The 16005-nt window shown below is 57.1% G+C and overlaps 2 protein-coding genes across 4 annotated transcripts in view; one reads left to right on the plus strand and one right to left on the minus strand.

Annotated features, from left to right (window-relative positions):
- Positions 1–6213, plus strand: part of DNAH1 (dynein axonemal heavy chain 1) — a 72447-nt gene extending 66234 nt beyond the window's left edge. Inside the window, exons 65-78 of the mRNA XM_070390701.1 lie at positions 28–223; positions 523–674; positions 1095–1291; positions 1516–1660; positions 1876–2034; positions 2109–2240; positions 2620–2790; positions 2868–3047; positions 3117–3293; positions 3766–3936; positions 4097–4227; positions 4594–4945; positions 5268–5502; positions 6045–6213. Of these exons, the coding sequence (XP_070246802.1) occupies positions 28–223; positions 523–674; positions 1095–1291; positions 1516–1660; positions 1876–2034; positions 2109–2240; positions 2620–2790; positions 2868–3047; positions 3117–3293; positions 3766–3936; positions 4097–4227; positions 4594–4945; positions 5268–5502; positions 6045–6166 (2520 nt within the window). The 3' untranslated portion in view covers positions 6167–6213. The remainder of the gene's footprint in view (positions 1–27; positions 224–522; positions 675–1094; positions 1292–1515; positions 1661–1875; positions 2035–2108; positions 2241–2619; positions 2791–2867; positions 3048–3116; positions 3294–3765; positions 3937–4096; positions 4228–4593; positions 4946–5267; positions 5503–6044) is intronic.
- A 561-nt stretch (positions 6214–6774) lies between these two features.
- Positions 6775–15714, minus strand: BAP1 (BRCA1 associated deubiquitinase 1). Of its 3 annotated transcripts, none has more exons than XM_070390703.1 (17): positions 15488–15710; positions 15366–15395; positions 15202–15256; positions 13971–14103; positions 13478–13597; positions 12942–13003; positions 12717–12859; positions 12371–12449; positions 11830–11899; positions 11388–11535; positions 10772–10956; positions 10175–10308; positions 9139–9617; positions 8860–9020; positions 8520–8612; positions 8321–8393; positions 6775–8104 (listed from the first exon to the last, which is right to left on the minus strand). In XM_070390703.1, exons 1-17 carry the CDS (start codon positions 15522–15524, stop codon positions 7971–7973), a joined length of 2136 nt encoding a protein of 711 aa, XP_070246804.1. In that variant the 5' UTR covers positions 15525–15710; the 3' UTR covers positions 6775–7970. The 3 variants fall into 3 exon arrangements, 2 of the variants coding, with proteins under 2 accessions (XP_070246804.1, XP_070246803.1); XM_070390702.1 differs by having other exon boundaries at positions 11830–11953; XR_011468070.1 differs by lacking the exons at positions 6775–8104; positions 8860–9020 and having other exon boundaries at positions 11830–11953; positions 15488–15714.
- Positions 15715–16005: the final 291 nt, after the last annotated feature.

Raw genomic sequence — 16005 nt, forward strand, 5'->3', positions numbered from 1 at the left:
TGACCAGGCCCCTCCTCTGACCCCCAGGCCAAGGTCAGGATCGCAGAGCAGACAGAGAAGGACATCGACCTCACGCGCATGGAGTACATACCTGTGGCCGTCCGCACCCAGATCCTCTTCTTCTGTGTGTCTGACCTGGCCAACGTGGACCCCATGTACCAGTACTCCCTCGAGTGGTTTCTCAACATCTTCCTCTCAGGCATCGCCAACTCAGAGAGGGCAGGTAGCCCTGGCACACATGCACATGTGGACACAAACGCCAGGCTCCCACCCTGGCACAGATGGGACACGTGCACACATTTCCACAGTGGGCACATACACAAACTCACACCCGTAGTCACTTGCACATGCTCTCATCCCAGACACATTCGACATAAGAACACAGCCCCCTCCCTACCCTCCTCGGAGCCCTTTTGCTGGGAACTCCAAATGCCCCCAGGGGAGGCTCAGACTGCCGCGGCTCCTGGGAGACTGGCTGGGCTGGACCCCAGGCTCTTGCTGCATCACCTCTCTACCCTGCAGACAACCTGAAGAAGCGCATCGCCAACATCAATCGCTACCTGACCTACAGCCTCTACAGCAACGTCTGCCGCAGCCTTTTTGAGAAGCACAAGCTGATGTTCGCCTTCCTGCTGTGTGCCCGCATCATGATGAACGCGGACAAGATCAACCAGGTGCATGAGTGGAGAGGCAGCCGGGTGGGCCAGTGGGCAGGACAGACTGTCTGAGCAGTTGCCCTGTCGTAGGGCCTGGGAGAACAGGGTGGAAGGAAAGGCCAGGCATGGAGGCACAGCAAGAGCAAAGGGACAGAGGGGCAGAAGCACGGTTCCTTGCTTAAAAACAGCCAGAGATCCTGGGTTAGTTGTGGCCCAAGAGTCCTGTGAGCCTGTCTCTCAGACCCTTGAGTGTGCTGGTGGGCACAGAGGCAGGCCTGGGCCTCCCAGCTCATGTCCTCAGGAGCCCCAGGTACTTCATGATGTGTTGGAAAGCACAGCCAAATTAATGAGAGTGACAGCCACCACTGCTCAACCCTCACTGTGTACTGGGTGGGCTCACACAGGGCCTGGCACTAGCATCCCCCTGTCCCCTGCCAGAGCGAGTGGCGCTACCTCCTGTCCGGGGGTTCCATCCAGGCCACAATTGAGAACCCTGCAGTGGACTGGCTGTCAGACCGGGCCTGGCGAGACATCCTGGCACTCTCGAACCTGCAAGCCTTCTCCTCCTTCGCCACTGACTTTATGGAATACCTCTCAGAATTCCGGGCTATCTTCGACAGCCCTGAGCCCCACCGGTGAGCTGGGCCCCAAAGCATGGCGGGGTGAGCACATCGAGGGGGTGAGACTCCAGAGACAGGAGCAACCCAAGGTTGCCCTGCGGCTGTGGCCACATCTCTTTCATGCCCCTGGCCACATATCCCCAGATACCCCTCTCTCCTCTGTCATCCAGCCAGCAGAGTCTCTGTGGCCAGTGCCCTCCCACAGGTCAACATTCAGGGAGACATGGGCACTATTGCAGGGAGCCATTGCCTGGCACCTGGGACAAGTACCTGGACCAGTTCCAGAAGCTGCTGGTCCTGCGCTGCCTGCGTGGAGACAAGGTTACCAACGCCATGCAGGACTTTGTGGCCGCCAACCTGGAGCCACGCTTCATTGAACCCCAGGTAAGTACCACTAGCTAACCCCCACCTTGGGTGCCAGGGGCCTGGCTGCAGATGGACAGACCACTTTGCAGCCTTGGTCAGTCAAGACTCCTAGCCCTACCCCTCCAGGCCCCACTCATAAGCCCTCCTGGGAACTCTCGGGAAGCCCCGAGATTGCCCTCCCTTGCCCGGGTCCCTGTGCCCTCTTAGCCCCAGCATCTCTCCCTGCCCTGCAGACAGCCAATCTGTCAGTGGTGTTCAAAGAATCCAACTCCACCACACCCCTCATCTTTGTGCTGTCGCCTGGCACTGACCCCGCGGCCGACTTGTACAAGTTTGCTGAAGAGATGAAATTCTCCAAGAAGCTCTCTGCCATCTCCCTGGGCCAGGGCCAGGTAGGAGTGGGACAAGGAGGGTGAGGAGGGGCCAGGCCAGCTGGTCCCACCACTCAGCACTCCCGCCCCCACAGGGCCCTCTGGCAGAAGCCATGATGCGCAGCTCCATAGAGAGGGGCAAGTGGGTCTTCTTCCAGAACTGCCACCTGGCCCCCAGCTGGATGCCAGCCCTCGAGCGCCTCATTGAACACATCAATCCCGACAAGGTGCGCCAGCCTCCTCTGCTGAGGGAGTACTGAGTGTCTACCCAGACTGTGAAGCTAAATGCGATGGTCCCACAAAATGCTCAGGCACACTGGGAGTGCTTGGGAACCAACAGATGGACCATGCATTGATTGCATTAGTCTTCCCAGTGGCTCACCCAGTTCACATTACCAGTGGTGATGTGACTCGCACAAAGCCACCCAGCACAAACCGGTGACCCTGGGACTTGCCAAAGCTCATATTCTTAACCCATGGTCCATGCAGTCTGGCCTGGCCCACCTAGAGGGTGGGGTGGCACATGGTCCCTGGGTAGGAGGCAGCCTGGTGTTGGGGAGGCCACCAGGTCAGGGTCCTAATGCTCGTGTGGAACATGGCCACCAGGTGCACCGGGACTTCCGCCTGTGGCTGACCAGCCTGCCCAGCAACAAGTTCCCAGTGTCCATCCTGCAGAATGGCTCCAAGATGACCATCGAGCCACCGCGTGGCGTTAAGGCCAACCTGCTCAAGTCCTACAGCAGCCTCAGCGATGACTTCCTCAATTCCTGTCACAAGGTGAGGCACACTTGGTAATGCCCTGTCTACCTGCCCTGACCCTCACCCCTCACGTCCCCGCCCCTCACCTCTCGCAGGCGATGGAGTTCAAGTCCCTGCTGCTGTCCCTGTGCCTTTTCCATGGCAATGCTCTGGAGCGCCGCAAGTTCGGGCCCCTGGGCTTCAACATCCCCTATGAGTTCACGGACGGGGACCTGCGCATCTGCATCAGCCAGCTGAAGATGTTCCTGGATGAGTATGAGGACATCCCCTACAAGGTGGGCTGGGGACAGGCTGGGGGAAGGGGGCCAGGCGCTCGTGGGGCCTCTCACCCACCCACTGCATAGGTCCTCAAGTACACGGCAGGGGAGATCAACTATGGGGGCCGTGTCACGGATGACTGGGACCGCCGCTGCATCATGAACATCCTGGAGGACTTCTACAACCCCGAAGTGCTCCTCCCCGAGCACATCTACAGCGACTCAGGCATCTACCACCAGATCCAACCCACCTACGACCTCAACGTGAGCACGGCCTGGGTTCTAGGGTACTGTGGACACCTGAGTGCGGGGTGAGAGGAGTTGTGGCCCCTGCCCTACACTAGCTCCTTCTCATTGACTAATCCATCCCACAAAGACAGTTACCAGTGCCTGGGAGCACTCAGTGAGGCAGGGGCAATCCAACCCAATGCACAGTCAGGGAGGCTCCCTGAGGAAACGCTGTTTCGGCTAAGGTGTGTAAGGAGCGTTCGGGGGCTGGGTCAGGCACTCTCGAGTGTGGGTCATCAGTAGAAAGGAGGGAGTGTGACAGGTTTGAGCAGCCAAATGAAGGAGCAGGGAGATGGATGGCAGTGAGAAAGGGCCACCCACATGATGCCTCAGGGGCCTTGGAGTCCCAAAAATAATAGGGTTACAACCAGGGTGATGGGTGGGGGCTGTGCTCACTTGGAAGGCCACCACAGTGGGGCTTCAGCTGTTGTGCCTTCCTATCCCCCAGGGCTACCTCTCCTATATCAAAGGCCTTCCTCTCAACGACATGCCTGAGATCTTTGGCCTGCATGACAACGCCAACATCACATTTGCCCAAAATGAGACTTTTGCTCTGCTTGGTGCTATCATACAGCTGCAACCCAAATCATCCTCTGTGGGCGGTCAGGGCAGAGAGGAGGTGGGTGACAGTGGGAGGGAAAGGGCCCAAGGGTTGGGCAGGGCTAATCTCCCACCCAACACCCTGCCTGCTCCCTTGTGGGATGGAACTCTGTGCATGTGGAATCCTACAAGGGTTGTGGGAGCCAGCCCTGACCCCCACTATCTCTTTGCCCCTACAGATAGTGGAAGAGGTGGCCATGAACATTCTACTCCAGATACCTGAGCCCATCAACTTGCAGTTTGTGATGACCACGTACCCCGTGCTATATGAGGAGTCAATGAATACGGTGCTAATACAGGAGGTCATTCGGTAATCCCCCACCACCCCCAACCCTGAGTCAGTGGACCACTGGGCTGTAGAGAAATGACAGGAAGAGGTACTATGTGCCAGGTGCCATACAAGTGCAATAAATCCATCCTCTAACTCAGTCACAGTTTTATTATCCCATTTTACAAATGAGTAAGCCAAGACGCAAAAAGGTTAAGTGAACTAAGGTCACATTATTTGCTAAGGATCAGAGCTGGGATTGGTACCCAGGCTATCCAACCAGCTCTATACTGTGGCCTCTATATTCAGCCATTGTTTTGGGGGTTTTTTTTTTTGCCTATGGCCCACAACTGGGGAGTATAGATGCTGCTAGAGGGCCCTGGCCCACTGCCTGCCTCCTTGCCATAGGTACAACCGGCTGATGCAGGTGATCACACAGTCGCTGCGAGATCTGCTCAAGGCACTCAAGGGGCTGGTGGTGATGTCCTTGGAGCTGGAACTGATGGCTGCCAGCCTGTACAACAACACTGTGCCCGAGCTTTGGAATGCCAAGGCCTATCCATCACTCAAGCCACTATCCTCATGGGTCCAGGATCTGCTGCAGCGCCTAAACTTCGTACACACCTGGATCAAAGAGGGCATCCCAGCTGTTTTCTGGATCAGTGGATTCTTCTTCCCCCAGGCTTTCCTGACAGGCACCCTGCAGAACTTTGCCCGCAAGTCTGTCATCTCCATCGACACCATCTCCTTTGATTTCAAGGTCTGGATACAGTTAGGGCCAGGTCAGGTGACAAGTTGGGGTACAGCCCAGACAAGGGGACCCTAAGGCCACAGCTGGCTGACCTCAAGAGTCAGAGGACCCCTGAGCAGGGGTTGGGGGGAAAGGAGAGCCGGGCCCGAAGAGGCCATGAGCTCAGGGAAATCACAAGGGGCAGGACATAGACTGCAGGCTACCAGATAAAATGGTGCATATGATGGGCAGGTAGGCAAAGCTCAGGGGGGAGTTTGTGCCTCTGGACCCAAATTCTAACCCAGATTCTGGGTGTTGATATGTGTGGGGCATATCTGTGTGCCCACCATAGGTATTGCGCCAGTCAGTGTCAGAGCTCAAGCAAAAGCCTGCAGAGGGGTGCTACATCCATGGACTGTTCCTGGAAGGTGCCCGCTGGGACCCCACGGACTTCCAGCTGGCCGAGTCTCGACCCAAGGAGCTATACACAGAAATGGCTGTTATCTGGCTCCTACCTGTGTCCAACCGCCAGGTTCAGGACCAGGCCTTCTACCTGTGCCCCATCTACAAGACGCTAACCCGTGCTGGTATGAGGCCCAGGGCAGGGAGCCTACACCACAGGTGGGGGCCCAGGCGTGGGCCAGCTCAGGCCAGTTAAGCTGATCCAGGTTAGCTGAACAAGATGGCCAAGAGGTCAGCCAGCAGTCCTAAGACCAACCAGGCAGGACAGAGCCTGGCAGCAGCAGGTGCCCAGCAGCTGGCTAGGTCTATGGTGGCCCCTGAGGTCACCATCTTGTTGCATCCCTCAGCAGATCCACCGTGGGTCCTGGGAGCCCTAGCCTGACAGTGGAGGTTCAGAGGGGTAACTGAGGCCTGGAGAGGAGGGATGGGCCTGGGCCGAGTCCGACAGGAAATGAGTGATGGCGTCAGTTCTCCCATTACTGCCTGTCCTCAGTCAGTGCATTAACCCTGGACAGGCCTGAGCCTTGTCCAGACCATCACTGAGCAGGCTGCCCTTGGGCCAGGATTCCTTCCTTGTCCCCACATCTGCCAAGTCCATTGCCTTTACCCTATCCCTTCTCTAACTGTGGCAGACAACTTAACCCTCCCGCCTTGTTGCCTGTTCCAGGAACACTATCAACCACAGGCCACTCCACCAACTATGTCATTGCTGTGGAGATCCCCTCCGACCAGCCTCAGCGACACTGGATAAAGCGTGGTGTAGCCCTCATCTGTGCCCTGGACTACTAGACTTGGATAAAAGGGTGGGAACCATTAAATTGGAGTTTTTGAGCTTTCCAAGCAGTCCAACTGAGCCTTACCTGCTTACATCAGGCCCCTTCTGTAGGACTAACTACCAGGGCAACAGTGGGGATAAGAGGTTACAGCAGCCTCAAAAGAGAATGTGGTTAGCAAGGGGAAGAGGTGGCAGAGGTAGCAGCTTTGACCTGCTGGACCTGTCCAGGTGCAACAAGAGGAGAGGGGACCCCTCCAAGATCCCAGAGCTCCTCCAGGGAGAGCACGCCCAGCAGGACTAGAGGCAGCCCTGCTTCAGCCCAGAACCCCAGCATCTCTCCAGGTGGCAAAGCTGTCAGATCTCGTGAAAGTTTTGGCATGGCCTTCTCTTCCCAAAGTGCACCTTTAACACAACTCTTCAGGTTCCACAGCCCCCCGAGGTCCCTCCTCAGCTCAGGTCCTGAATTCCAGGCCTAGGTCCCAAAAATCTCTGCCCCAGAAAGCTGAATGCCCAAGAATGCATATTTCTCACCTTGGTCTTTGAACCTTGGGCCAGGCCTGGTTAGCTCCTCACTCCCACCTCCACCTAGCCTACAAACCTCAAGCCAGCAACCACAGGAGGGTTCATTTCTTTAGGAGAGTTTTATTCACTCAGTGACCCAATATTTACAAGGGGTTGAGGGGTCAGGCTATGCTCAGTGCAGAGACAACTGCCAGGGCTGCCAGCTGTTCCCCACCCCTCTCCCAGATCACTATGTACAGATAAGGGGCCTCCTTGGATCTCTTTCAAAGCCATCTGTCAGAAGGTATGGGGCTATGTTTGGGGGCTGAGCTCCAGAGGCAGTTCTGGGCCCATTACCCCTTGGCATCAGGCCCTCCGGGAACATATGGTTTCCAAATGGTTGTCTTGGTCCTGCAGTCCCCACCCTGAGTGCCTTGCAAAGGCTGAGGAAGCTGGTGTGGCAGGGAGAGCTGAGGGGTGCCAGTCTCCTGCAAGCAGCCCTGTCTCTGCTACCAGAAGGGAAACGTGGTAATACTGAGGGGCTGGGCAGGGGCTCCTCTGAGCCCCAGGCTCCAGGACGGAGCCCAGGAGTCCAAGGCAGGCCCAGTGCCAGGGCCACAACACTGAAGGCAAAGAGCCCCAGAGCCCTGCTGTGGAGAGCAGACTTGACAAGCCCAACTAGAGCCAGGAAGGGACCAAACCACCAAACAGCTCAAACACTCCTCTCTGCTCAGGCCATGGGATCCTAGCAGGTTGCTCCCCTCACCCCTGCTGGGACACCCCACTCCCAACCTAGCCCAGAAGCCAGGTCCCTGAGTTTGGAGCTCTCCCAGGAGGAATGAAGAGCAGACCTGGCTTCCTTACAAGAGACAACTGGCTGCTACAGCTAGAGCAGCAGGCCCAAGCCACCCAGGCCCCACCAGGATGGCAATTGTTAGGAGAGAGAGCAGAGTCAGGAAGCTGGCTATGTCAACACAGTGGTGGCAAAATGGGCCAGAGCCCAGAAAAATAGACGTCTCTGTAGGTAAAATATATATTCTGCTGCCCAGGCAGAAAGGCCAGGTCCTGCAGCCCCACAGCCGGCTGTGAAGAAAGCTGCAGCACCTCGCTTTCCCAGCTCCAGCTGCTGCTTCCTGAGCACTATGGGCTTAACCTACCCGAGTACAATGCAGGGAATCCCGGCCTGGCTTCCCTTTCCAGGGTCTGAGCTCTCTGGCTGGAACTATTCAGTAATACTGGGAAGAGGGAGTGGGGCAGGGAAGGGGCCCTGGTGAGGCCACAAGGCAAGAGCAGGCTGCAGAGTTGGGGCCAGCATCCTCATTGGCGCTTGGCCTTGTAGGGGCGTGAACGTTTCCGCCGGTCAGGCTTCCGCTGCTTGTGGAGCCGGCCAATGCTGACCCCTTGGCGCCGCCGCACCGAGATGTTCTGCTCCACCAGGTTGGCCAGCATCCCTGCAAAGAGGCAGAGGCCCTTGAGCAGGTGGCTGGATGCTTAACAGCCACCTGCTCAATAGGCCACAGACTCAGGCCAAGAGCAGAGGGTCTTATGGGCCTCCCTGAGACCCACCGCCTGCTCAATCCCCAGCAGAGGCCTGGCGGAGGGGGGACCTGAGGAACATGGCCCTCAGCAGGGTATGCCAGGTAGGACGCAATAGTGAGTACCCCCACCTTCTTGAGCTAGCATGGAGATGAACGTGCAGATGAACTCGTCATAGTTGTGTGTCCTTCTCTGGTCGTCAATCTGTGGGAGAAAAGGAGGAGGGCACTGCGGCATCTCCCAAGAGCTGCCACCAGCTGACCTCAAGAAGCCGCACCTCCGGGAAGACAGTCATGGACAGAGGACCAGGCAGCTGGAGAAATTACCCACCTTGAACTTCTTCCTCTTCTCCACTTCTTCCTTGAGGCAAGCCTCATAGTTTGCAATCTCAGCCTCCACACACTTCAGCAGTGCCAGCAGCTCCTGCCAAAACCCAGCATTGCACCCATGAGGGAGGCTGGCGCCAGCACCAAAGCCACACTACCAGGAAGCAGCGAGAGGCAAGGATAAGCACCAGAGTGCCTGGAGCTGACTGAAGCTTCTACTACCCAACCCAGATAGGCTTCACAGCCACCAACCTCCCCACCAAAACTCTAATCAAGAACCCAGCTCTAGGCAGCAGCCCCCAGGCCCTTCCCTCTGCCAGGGTTAGAAAACTGCAGGGGCTCACCTTGGGTGAGTACTTCTCCCCACTCAAGGGCTCACCAGACCTGGCCAGCCCAGACTTCTCTCTGCCATCTGCAGCTTCCACCACCTCCTTCTCCTCTGGGCTGCTGGACCCCTGGCTACCCTGGCTTGGTCTGCTGGAGGGCGAGGAACCCTTCCCACCCTCTGGGAAAAGAAGACATGAGAAGACCCATCAGAGTGCAGGACACTTGGTGGTCACTTGGCTACCTCCCTCTTCCATCCCTGGTACACCAAGTGGCCAGTGAGTCAGCACGAGGCCCACCTGTCAGTGCCAGGGGACTCAGCACACCATCCTCAGCCAAGTGAAGCAGGCCTGTGCTGATGACAGGACCCAGGTCACGTACAGCGCGATTGTAGCGTATACAGTCAACACGCAGCAGGCTGTCATCCTCTCCAAAAAGCACCTTGGAGATGTGAGAGGTGACAGGGCTGGAGGGCCGTGTGGGGTTGGCCGAGCGAATGGGTGAGCGGAGTGGTGAGTTGAAAGCGCTGCCAATCTCAGAGGCTGTGTCTGTGCTCTCGTTGCTGGGGGTGGGCGAGGGCTGCGAGTGCATGGGTACTGCCACAGCTGGACTTCCAGCGCCGCTGCTGGTCTTGATGGACAGGGGGATCGAGAGATCTTTCTGGGACTCTTTGAGCTTCTCGGCCAAGACATTGATAGTGTTGGGCTGCAGCACCGACAGTTGCCCTTCCCCGGAGCCACTCAATGGCCCTGGCTTTCCTGGCCCCTTTCGCTTGTACCTGTGGGGCCCAATGAGACATGAGCCAAGGGACTGGGTCAGATGACCACACACCCAGCAATGCCTAGAACTGTCTGCACACAATCTGGCATCCAGGGACTGACCCTGCAGCTCCTCATGCCAAGCAGCCTGACCCAGCCATGCCAAGCCTGGCACCCTAAGCACTGACAGCTACAGCCAGGTGTCCTCAAAGGACACCTTCTCTACTTCAGCTGCTGGCCTTTTGCCAATGCCATGTCTTCCAGAAAAGCTACCCCTACCCCATCTCCTCCTTCCATTTCACCCAATTCTTCTTCCAAAACCTAACCAAAAGGCCACCTCCCAACAGAACATATTTTGATGTCTGGTTAAATGTGCTCAGCCCTCCCCCCATCCCTCCCAAAGCTTCTTGGGACCTGCAATCAGCCCCTTCATGGCAGCCCCCACCCTCTGCAGGGACCCTGTATTCAGCAGGTGCTCAGTATTATCCATCTGCTGAAGGGCATTCTCAGATACACACTGAAATAGTCAAGATAGGATCTGCAGCACTCGGAGCCTCCAGCCTAGAGCTGAGCTGACCTGATGGCAGGGTTGGTGTTCTGCACATCCTCCTCCTCCTCATCCTCATAGTCATCCTCATCATCGGAGTACTGCTGGGGTGGGCGAACTGGAACTCGGCTACGGCCCACACCTGCTGCCAGGTCTTCCTCCTCCTGAGGCAAAACCCAGGGTAGCCATGAGCAGGCATCAGTCAGCCCAGGCTAGGCATCACATTCACAGCCAGAGAGAAAGCCGGAATGGCTCTCAGGTCAAGTCCAGAACCACTCCAGGTGTTCGAGCCCAGCCCTGGCTCTGGGAAAAGCTGCTGCCCACCCCCACTACCTGCCTACACAGGGCTTCAGAGAGTCTTGTGCCTTCATTTTGCAGCAGAATCCAACCCACAGAATTGTACCAAGGAACATGACCAAAACGTTTAGCCCCATAACTGTGTGGCTGGATTCAAAGTCAGCGGAGCTCTCTCTGCCTAAGCCCCTGCCTTTGTGGGTGCTTCCGAGTATCAGACAGAGGAACCCGGCCCAGGTGGGGGCTGAACACCAAAGAACCACCTGAGGACACTCCCATGGCAGCCTCTCGCAAGAATCCTGGAGTGACTCCTGTGGGGCACTCCCAGCTCACCTGCATGGGGGACTTGGCATAGTTGTGATTGTCCAGAAAAGCTGGCAGCCGCTGGACGATGGGAGTGGGGTTGGGGGGAACACCATTGAGGCTGCTCCCTGAAGGTTTCACCACCAGCTTGGGTTTGCTGGGAGGGCTGTGGGTCAAGGCTTGTGGGCATGAACCAGCCACCTCCTCCACACCGTCTGAGAGAAGCACAGGCAGGACCTTCAGCCAGATCCTCAAAAAAAGCTGTCCCCAGCCCGCTGTCTCCCCAGTCCTGTGACAGCTGAGCCAGCTGGTGGGATGGAAGTCAGTCATGGGCCCACAGCAAGACAAGAGAACAAGATAGAAAAAGAAAGGGAGGCAGAAAGAAAAAAAGGCTTGAAGAAAACCAGAAAGGGACTATGCATTACAGAAAAGGTGCAGGGGCCTGTGGTAACAGCAGCCCTTTACAAATGCCTTTCTTTAGGGAAAACTGCTTTCCCTCCTTGTTCGGATGGGAAAGGGATGCAAGCACTGGGCTTCAGGCCTTCCGTAGCAGTGTCTGAATCACTGCCCAAGTGCCTTCAGGTCTTCCAGGTCAAGCTATGAGGGGTCACTCTGAGGCCCATGAGAGGCCCTAAGACCCTAGTACCTGTGTGGGTGCCCTCAGAGGACACTGGGCCCCTGCTCGCCTCCAGAGCCACGGGGGACTTGCCACTGGCTGGTTTGGACTCCTCAGGCAGCTGTGCCTCCTGAGACTTGTGGGTCTGAATCAGCTCTGGTTGTGTTACCCTGATCACCTAAAAAGAGAAGCCAAGGCTCAGAAGAGAGAAGGCAGCCCCAGCCTCTACCTTGGACAGCTAAGGGCCTTGGCTCTCCCCACTCCCTCACAGGAAAATACAAGTCAAACCCAAACCTCCTTTTAGAAACTACTTTCCTTCCCCACCCCAGGCCCCGCTTTCTCAAAAAGGGCTCAAAGGAGAGGAGTGGTTAGTTGAAGCCCAGATCCATGATGATTTGGGAATCATAGACAGATGCCCCAGTGAGGGGAAGGAGAAAATGGCTGGGCAGGGACCGGGCAGGAGAATACCCACCTGCTGCAGGGCCTCCAGTATTATCTGACGGTTCACCTTGAGGACATGCAGCCTGGCCTCGTACTTGATCCTGCGGTCGGGCACCACCGCCATCAGGTTGAAGCGGATGTCATGGTAGGGCTCCCTGCAGTCACAGCTGCAGCTGTGAGAGCAGCTCCCACCCCAACCCCACCATCACCTTGAGGCAGATATCCTGCCAGGGATCCCTGAAGTCACACCTGCAGCAAGGAGTATAGGCCCCACCCCAACAGACAGGCAGCAGCTGACCATGCATACCAGGCACCTGAGCTGGTGCCTTCCAACAAGCGGTGTGAGGGGCCTGGCAGGAAGTGAGCCAGCATACCTGGGCCCCCTAGGGCTCCAAGTCCTGCCCCTTCCCAAAGCAGGCCATAGAGCAATGAGTTGGAGCCCTAGATTCAAGCCTGATCCTGCCAGATTCACCATGGCACAAACCACCTGGCTTCTCTGCCTTGGTTCCCTTTTCTGTGCCCCTCCCAATGGGGGCACAGCTCCAAGGGTAGGGCAGGCACAGGACCCTTACCCTGCAGTGGCAAGGCCGATACGCTCCATGATGACCCGCCGGGCCTTGTCTGTCCATTCCTCATCCTCACCCCAGGGCCCTAAGGAACACCAAGACAAGGAGTCAGCAGGTGGGAAGCCCAAGTTTGGGCAAGCCAAGAATGGGAGGGAGGATGGAGAGTAGTTGAATCAGGGAGTCAGGGGCTAATCAGGCAATGCAGTGCAGGGTGCCATGTGGCCAAAGCCAGATGTCCTGAATACCCACCCCCCATCCCCCCGCTGAGTCCCAAGCACCTGACAACCCTGGACCCCAACTCCTTAAGAGTTAAGCAGAGAAACCCAAAGGGCCCCCAGCTCAGAGTGCTTACCATGGTCAATGGGGTAGACCTTGAGCCCATCCAGTTCAAAAAGCCGGCCTGTGATAGGCACATAGCTGACAAAGTGGAATGCCTCCATGGTCCGCACTGCACTAAGGCCGTTCTGCTTCTCAGGGAGGTGGCGTGGCTCGGGCCTGGGGAAGGACACAGTCAGGGCCCCGAATGGGACAGCCTTCCTTACCTCCACCCCCAACAGCTCCCACAGCTCCCACACACCTGGCATGGCTATTATGTGCCTTGGCCAACTCCGGGGCATTGCCAATCGCATATCCTTTGCTCTAGAGGGAAGAAAATGAGACCACATCAGAACAGCTTCTCAGCTGAGCCTCTGGGAGGGAACCAGAGCTTAGACGTGCAGGCCTGGGGGTGTTCCAGGCATCTGAAGAAGCACAGGTAGACTCTCCTACGGGCAGAAGAGAGCTCTGGAGCCCCCAACAGATGGGCTCTAATGGCCTTGCACAGTAATAAGCGGACACTGGGAGCAATGTGTCTTGCAAAATGCCAACAAAGTCCTAAAATGGTGTCACTTAAGCAATGGTCCTTTCTTCCCTAGGTTTGTCTCCTTTCCTGACAGTTGGGCCTAAAACCAACTGCCTTCCACAATTAACTTAAGAGTCAAATGTAATGTAAATGATCATGTGAAAAATACAAAGTCTCACAGTGCCATATGTCATGTAGTGGCATCGCCAGCGGCCATGGAGGTCAGATGTGTCCCACCAGCCGTGAGCCAAGATTAAGGCACCATGGCATACCTCAGGGCTGAAGCCTTTGGTGAAGTCCTTCATGCGACTCAGGGTGGGCCCCAGGTCCACATTGCTGCAGTTCAGGAGCACGCTCAGCAGGGCATGAGTGGCACAGGAGTTGGGGATCAGCTGTGAAACCAAGAACAGTCACCCATGCACAGCATCCTTCAATTGAAGCCCACATTCATCAGGAATGGGAACCCAGAGAGGGACAGTCATAACTGGACAACAATCCTCATCTTTGCCCAATGTTTGTTCACTTAACTAACTAAATACCCATCAGATGTCTGGGGACATGGAAAGTAGATTCTGATCCCACACTGCTCTAAAGAGGCTCCCTTTTTTAATGAATAAGAGCTCAGTTCCCTCTGCCAAGGGACTTCTATAACCACCACCCTTAGTATCTGCCTATCTCTTCCTCCTGCCTTCTCCCACTCCCACTTCCCAAGCAAAGACAATAGCAGCATCCCACCCTCCAGACAGAACACAGAGCCCAACACACCTGGTGGGCAAAAAACATATTATTCACAATATCGTCATCAATCACAGATGTATCATCCACCAAGGTAGAGACCTTGCGACGGGATCGGCGCTCTTCGATCCATTTGAACAGGAAAATGAATCCATACACGGGGCTGGGGAAAGTAAGGAGCAGAGCTAAACCAGCCAAGTTGGGGGAGGAAACCAGTACCACCCATTTTCTCTCCCCCTGTTCCCCTGCACTGTGTTCCCGCTCAGGTGCCCTTCCTGCAACCCCCCGCCTTTCTTCTGGTTTCTTCCCAACACTGCCCCACATGGCCCTGAGCCCTCACACCCCCGAAGCCCGCCACAGGCAGGCTAAGCATCGGCTTCTGGCCGTGGTTCTCCAGGAGTCCACCAGTGTCCTCACGAAGTTTATGGTTCTGGGATAAGGGGAGAAAAGCTGGAGCCAATGGCCCAGGGCAGGGTAGGAATAGAAGTTAAGGTGAGCACAAAAACTGATGAGGAACTGAAACACTAATTCTCAGAGTTAAACCCCGAGGCCTGAGCCCAATGCAGACGAGGAAGAAAATATGAGCCCCTCCTTGGTGGGGAAATAAAAGCAGACTTCTCCATGCAGTCACCACAGCAGCTCCTCCACACCAAAACGAGACCCTGAGGTTGGTCACCAGGAGGGCCTCGCAGGTGCCAACCAATCTATACAAAACCCTTGTGTGGAGATGAAAGGCACCGGCACACCGGGCACATTAAAGCAGTCGTTAATAATGACAGCTGCTCATCAACCAAAGGACTTATATGCAAGCCTATAGGCCTAACCAATGGACACAGACAACAGGGGGGTGAGGGCATGAGGGGGTGGGGGGTAATGGGGGGTAATGGGGGGATAAGGACACCTATGTAATAACTTAATAAAATTTAAAAAATAATAATAATGACAGCTGCTCAAAAGGCAGGTGTGATCTGGGTCTAGAGAAGGGCCTGGCTTCCTGCTCCAGACCAGAAAAAGCAGCTGAACTGTATTCCAAAGGATGGTTGGAATTTTTACCGACTGGGGGAGGTGCTACTGCATAAAGGGAAGTGATGAGGGGAGACTGGAGAAAACAAAAACACCAGCTTGATCGGGAGGGCACCCCAAGAGGAGGGCTGCTTCCTTAGGTGAGACTTTACAACGTGGGGTTCCGGACACCGCCCGCCTTGAGGGGCACCTCTAGGCCTCGAGGCGTGAAAGGCGGTCCTGCCGCCAAGCCACTCACCCCTGGCACTTGCTCTGAAGGTCATAGATCTCCTCCACTTGCACCCCTTTGACACCTGCGGTCAGGGAAGAAAAGAAGTCGGGAAGGGCAGCTCCGGGCCACGCAGGGAGGGCGGGAGAGTGAGTCCCCACAGCCGGGGGCCGGCGGGTAGGAGAGGCTCTTACCGAAATCTTCCACCAGGAGGGTGAAGAGGCCTGGTGGGGCGACAAAAGGTGGTCAGGCAGGCGCCTCTCGGGGGGGGGGGACCCCCAGCCCCCCACCCCCCGGCCAGCCGACCCCTCCTCACCAGGGTCGCTCTCCAGCTCCAGCCAGCCCTTATTCATCTTCCCGCGGGGCGGCCCCTCAGCGCCATGTCCAGGCCTCCCGACCCACCGCCGCCCCGCCGGGAGCCCCCGACGCCCCCGGGGCCCCTAGCCCCACACACAGACAACGGGCCCCGTCGCGTCACTTGCTCGCGCCGGCGGGATACGTCACCACAGGGCGACCGTCTCCCCCGGGCTTCTGGGCGCGTCTTCCGCCGGTTAGACTGACGACGGAGCTCTAGCGCGGGGGCGGGGCGAAGCGAGGGGCGGGGCTAGAGGAGGGGGCGGGCGAGTGGTGGTGGCGCCAGTGGCGCGAGAGCGGGCGCGTGAGGGGCGTGGCTAGAGGAAGGGCGGGGCGCGCGATGGTAGCGCCGGCGGCGCGAGGGGAAGGGGGCGCGGCTAGAGGAGGGGCGGGCGAGTGTGTTGGCGCCCGTGGCGCGAGAGCGGGCGCGCGAAGGGGCGTGGCTAGATGAAGGGCGGGGCTAGAGGAGGGGCGGGTGAG

This window comes from Myotis yumanensis, unplaced genomic scaffold (assembly GCF_028538775.1).
Source record: "Myotis yumanensis isolate MYYU_CA2020_CCGP unplaced genomic scaffold, mMyoYum1.0.hap1 SCAF_14, whole genome shotgun sequence".
Classification (NCBI taxonomy): Eukaryota; Metazoa; Chordata; class Mammalia; order Chiroptera; family Vespertilionidae; genus Myotis; species Myotis yumanensis.